General features: G+C 40.3%; 1 protein-coding gene across 1 annotated transcript in view; it reads right to left on the bottom strand.

The window, feature by feature from the left end:
- The window catches only part of fsd1 (fibronectin type III and SPRY domain containing 1), a 49,969-nt gene that overhangs the window by 2,346 nt on the left and 41,623 nt on the right, over positions 1-6,000 (bottom strand). The window contains exon 12 of the mRNA XM_043720950.1: positions 3,257-3,345. Within this exon, the coding sequence (XP_043576885.1) occupies positions 3,257-3,345 (89 nt within the window). The remainder of the gene's footprint in view (positions 1-3,256; positions 3,346-6,000) is intronic.

The following is a 6,000-nucleotide window of genomic DNA, read 5'->3' as shown; positions in this document are numbered from 1 at the left end:
AGGGGGTACAAAAATCAACATTATAAAACATCCAACAAGTTGTCACTGTGTGTTTTGTGGGGTGAGCAGAGAGTGGAACTGTGACCATCAAGCAGAAGACAATTTGCAGAGACGGTGAAGTATATTTGGAAAAAGGGATGGAGAGTGGTAGAACCATAAATAAGTATGGAGAATTTCAGAGCACAAATGTGGAAGTGGTGCTCCAGTTATTATTTACACCGATTCATTTTGTGTGTAATTATTTGAACTGGCTCCAAATGCATTGAAGAGAAAAGTTTAGGAAAGGCCCCATTTCTACAAAATATTCCCTCAAATGTTCTGGTGTGAAGACGATTAGAAAATAAGTCAGCTTCCCTGCCTCAACAAAAGGTACCCAACGATGAAACTCCTGCTTCCATTTCTGGAAGTAAGAGTGGTTTTAGATAAGGCAACATCTATCTTAATTCAGCTGAAAATTCAGACTAGCTAGATCAAAAGGTCTGCTGGGGATACACGGGAGAAATTTTCCACTTTCAATCACTCCCTTATTTCTCATCTCTTCTTCTTCTTCACTATACCATATTAGTATTAAATTAGAATTGGGCACTCTCAGTCACTGGATGTCATGACACTATACGGAGTAAGTAAGAGCAATTTGCTGACACTACTTGATTGCGTTTGAACTTTATTATAAGTGGAGTTGTCACTTTTTTTTCAAGATAGTTTAAACTTAAAAGACAAGACTTGCAGTTAAGGCAATCACTGACTTGACGCTACATGAATTGGCAGAGATAAGGTCATACCTGTACTTCAGCATTTCTTGGGCTATTCAGCATTTTATAACGAAAACAATCTGTTTTATTGGAGTAAAGGAATTGTTTTCCACTTCTGTGATACCTTATTTTTCCAAGATACTGGATCTAACTTTAAGACTTAGTTTTGGGAGGAATTGAGAATGATTTCAAATTCTGAAAAATCCAGTCTTTTTGTGAAGAGAGCCTCGACCAAATTTTCACAGGCAGAGTGATCCAGTCTCTTTTCAAAAACTGATATTTAATTAATTGTAAATTAATCTCAAACATATTGTAGTTGTACAGGATGTTGGTGAGTCCACTTTTGGAGTGCGGTGTACAGTTCCGATCACGCTTTTATAGGAAGGTTATTATTAAACTGGACAGGGTGCAGAAAAGATTTCGAAGGATGGTACTGGGTCGGGAGGGTTTGAGTTATAAAAGGAGAGGCTGGAACCTTTTTCACTGGAGTGTAAGAAGTTAAGGGGTGACTTTATATAGAGGTTTATAAAGTCATGAGGGGCATAGATAAAGTGAAGGGCAAAGGTCTTTTCTCATGGGTGGGGGAATTCAAAACTAGGGGACATAATTTTCAGTTGAGGAGAAAGATTTAAAAGAGATTGGAGGGGCAACATTTTCATACAGAGGGTGGTTCGTATGTGGAAAGAAATGGCAAAGGAAGTAGTAGATGCAGGTACAGTTGCAACATTTAAAAGACATTTGGAGAAGTACACGAATAGGCAAGGTTTATAGGGGGATAATCGGCCAAAGTGGGACTAGTTTAGTTTGAGAAACTTGGTCGGCATGGATGAGTTGGACCAAAGAGTCAGTTTCTGTGCTGTATGACTCTGACTAGGAATCAATGACCATGCAAATAAAAATGCTTTTAATCTGAAATGTTGAGGAGAGTCACACAGCACAGTCCAACCAATGCATGCTGATCATAACCCCAAACTCAACTAGTCTCACCTGCCTGTGCTTGGACCATATTCCTCTAAACATTTCTTATGCATGTATATATCCAAATGGTTTTTAAAACATTGTAACGGTACCCGCATCCACCACCACATCAGGAAGTTCAAGTGGTGGAAACTAAACATTCAAAGCAAATGCTTCAGCATTTCTACTTTGAGATGTGGTTGATGTTAATTACTATATAATTCCTTGAAAATAATCATAGGATCATCTGAGGAGAAAGTACAGCTTTAAAAGAAAAGTGGATATTTGCAGTTTGCAGATGCAAACCAAATAAGACATAATTCTCAGAACTGCAATTTTATGAGAAAAAAAATGGTGTTGGGATCAATATGCTTCGGGTACAATAACTAATACATATTTGGATTTTGAAGGACCTCGGTCAGTTTCTGGCAACTGTAAAATAGGAAGCAATGTCAAAATTAGCAAAGTGTCTGAATCATTAACAGTAGGTTGATGTTAAACTGATGGCTCTGTCATCCTGGATTTGGGTGATGCTGGTGGTACAGATCTATCCTGCACTCAGTCAAATGCAGCAGCCTGGATCTATTTGCCTTTCGAAACATTTTTCTTCGGTATTCAGGCTATAGACTTCTTAGAGTAACATCCAACTAAGAACAAGAATCAGGTCTAATGTTTGCATTAAAATTTTGTTGTGTGCAGGGCCAACTTTTTAAAAAACAGGCAGAGGCAGACTCTTTCATTATTTTATGAAGAGTCACTAATATGGAACATGGAACAAATCCTGCATTTTAATGTCTGGGCTATTCCACTGTCGAGAATGAGGCTGCAGAGAGGGAGCATTTGCTTGGCAAAAGAAACTAGCTAAGTTTGGATTTAAATGTGAGCAAGGTTTTGAGAATTGTCAAATAGGGCTAACAAAGTTTTGATATACAGTTTGCTGTAATTATCTGGGAGGAAGTGAATTCTCATTGCTGACTGGAATTAAATCAAAGTATTAACAACTAGTCTACATAGAAAATAACTTGCTACTCAAAAGTCTCTTTTCCCTCATATGATGCAAACATACAGCCATATCTATATCAAACTGTGCAAATTATACTATTAACACTTTAAGATGCATGCGAGCTTTACAATTTAAAGCACTTGCGCATGATAGGAAGTTAAAATGTTAAATTTGTATGCTGGACTTTTGTACACAAAAAGTCATTCGCCTGAAACATTAACGGCTTCTCTCTCCAGAGTGTGGAGTGTTGGTGCTGGACTGGGGCTAAATCACAGGATTTCAACATAACATTGTGTCGTGTGGCTTCGGACTCTCTCCAGAGGTTGCGTTGGACTGCTGAATATTTCCAGCATTTACTGTTTTTATTATACATTAAATAAAGTTTGGGAACCTCAGATCAGAAACTTCTGAAGACATGCGATGCCTTTGAAAGTACAGAGTCAAGCCAGTAAGATCATGTACTTGGTCACCTTTCCATTTTAAGTCTATTCAACAAATATATTCAGACTGAAAAGCCAGCACTGAGAGAGAGTACAGCACTTACCATGAAGGCAGGAAGGATAGGCTGTGTGAACTTTGTTCTAAATGAATGAATCAGTTGCTTTGTTTTGGCATTGTAGAATGACAGGTGACCTTAAAAACAAGAAAAATAAAAAGAGTTTTACAAATTGCCTCAAATAAATTACCAACTTCCCAAACTTTAGAATTGAAACAGTGCCGATTCTGCTCCTCCAAAAATTCTGGAATAAGGAAAACCGGTGTAGGAATGGGCTGCAGGAATCATCGCTTGGATTTTCCATTCCATTGCTGGGGTGTCATCCACACTTTCCTCTCCATGTGACCTCCCATGTAGATGTGTGCATTGTACTGACTGAAAGGCACAAAATGTGCCTACTGAAATATATCTCTACTCTCCATTAGTATTGCCTACACAAATCTGTAATTCAATATATTGAAAAAAACGTTCTTCCAGTTATCTTTCTTTTCCATGTGCTGCCACCTCCCTCAGTTGCATTGTTGCTATGACCAAACTAAGCTGACATTTTAAGTCAAAATTATCACTCAAATTTGGAAAGGCTCATATCAAGTTCTCAGTTTGTAGCAACACTAGGGATAATAATTTGCTTTATCTTATTTATTCTTTCACGAGATGTGGGTGCCACTAGCTAGGCTGACATTTACTGCCCATACATAATTACCTTTGTAGAGGAGTCAGCAAGCTGCTATCTTAGATGGAAATGTGTTGCTGGAGAAGCGCAGCAGGTCAGGCAGCATCTAGGGAACAGGAGAATTGACGTTCCGGGCATTAGCCCTTCTTCAGGAGAAGAAGGATTCCTGAAGAAGGGCTCATGCCCGAAACATCGATTCTCCTGTTCCCTAGATGCTGCCTGACCTGCTGCGCTTCTCCAGCAACACATTTCCATCTCTGATCTCCAGCATCTGCAGACCTCATTTTCTCTTCAAAGCTGCTATCTTAACCTGCTGCAGTTCACGAGATGTAGGGTCCACTACACTGCAATTAGACAGCTCCACTATTTGACCCAGTGTCAATGAGGAACAATCATATAGTTCCAAGTCAGGGAGGGAACTTGCCAGTGGTGGTTTTCTCATGTAACTGATACCCTTGTCCGTCTAGGTGCTAGAGTCTGCCCTTTTGCAAAGCCCTGTTGAATGAACGTTGATCAAGTTGCTGCTGTGCATCTTATATTTAGTAAACAGTGCTGCCACTGTGTGTTGGCAGTGGTGGAAGGAGTGAATGTGAAAGGGTCTGGATGGGGTGACAATCAAGTGGAGAGCTTTGTTTTATAATGATATTTGATTTGATTTATTGTCACATGTACAATGAAAAGTTTTGTTTCGAAAGCTGAATAGGCAGATCATACCAAACAAAGATCATAGGGTGATTGAACAGAGTGAGGGATACAAAGTTACAGCTGCAAAGAAGATGTACAAAAAGCAAGATCAACATTAGATTTGAACCTTGAGAAGTCCATTCTGAAGTCTAATAACAGCAGAGAAGAGGCTGTTCTTGAACCCTGCCGGTATGCGTGTTTAAAGTTTTGTATATTCTGCCCAATGAAAGAGGTTGGAAGGGATTATAACCAGGTTGAGAGGTCTTTGATGAAGTTGGCTGTGTTTTTGAGGCACTGAGAGGTGTAGACGGAGTCAATGGGTGGGAGGCTGACTTGATGGACTGGGCGCTGTTCACAACTCTGTAGTTACAATTCTGGTAAACTAATCTGGAAATTCTGAAACCTTTGTCTCTGCTCCACCCTCTACAACTGGAACTTCAATTCGTGAGGATAGGCAACAGTACCTCCTATACGACAATCTTCATCGTCAGTGTCCCACAAGGATGTATACTCAGCCCCATAGCAAGCCGTGATGCACCCAGATAGAATGCATTTGTACAGTGCATTGGTAAATGTTGGTGAATGTCTTCATGAACATATCAAATTTCCTTAGCCTCCTGAGGAAGGAAGAGGCGTTGTTGTGTCTTCTTAATTATTGCATCAATGTGGGACCTCCAGGACAGATTGTTGGTGATTATCACTCTAGGAACTTGATGCTCTTGACCAATTCCACCTCAGCTCCATTCATGTTGATGTGGGCGCGCTCTCCTTCTTGCTGCTTGAAGTCAATGATCAGCTCTTTAGTTTTGCTGACATTGTTGCCTTTACACTACATTACCAAGCACTCTCTCTCTTTCCTTTATTCTGTCTAGTCATTGTTTGGTTATCTGGCCTACAACAGTGATGTCATTAGCACACTTGTAGATGGAGTCTGGACATAATTTGGCCACACAGTCATGGATGTGCAGGGAATACAATAAAGGGCTAAGTGCGGATCTTTGTGGGACACTGGTGAAGAAGATTGTCGGATAGGAGGTGCTGTTGCCAATCCTCACGGATTACAGTTCTAGTTGCAGAGGGTAGAACAGAGAACTAAGTCTCAGAATTTGGAGATTAGTTTGGTTGAAGTTGTAGCTGTAGTCAGTAAGTGGAAGCCTGATGTAGGTATCCTTACTTTCCAAATGTTTCAGGGATGAGCACAGGGCTAGGGGGATGTCGTCAGCCGTGGACCTGCTGCACCAGTAGGTGAATTGCAATTGCTTCTTCAATGCTGTTGGAGCGCAATTCATCCAGGTAAATGGACAAGATTCCACCAATCTCCTGATCTAAGCCATGTAGATGGAGGACAGGGTTCAGAATCAGGTGGCAAGTTACTCACCACAAAAAAACTTTCAGCCTCTGACCTACGCTCATAGATATTCAGATTGGAGATGAT

The sequence above is a fragment of the Chiloscyllium plagiosum genome, chromosome 31 (genome assembly GCF_004010195.1).
Source record: "Chiloscyllium plagiosum isolate BGI_BamShark_2017 chromosome 31, ASM401019v2, whole genome shotgun sequence".
Classification (NCBI taxonomy): domain Eukaryota; kingdom Metazoa; phylum Chordata; class Chondrichthyes; order Orectolobiformes; family Hemiscylliidae; genus Chiloscyllium; species Chiloscyllium plagiosum.
Note: the sequence above shows the minus strand (reverse complement) of the source record. Positions and strands in the feature narration are given on the sequence as shown.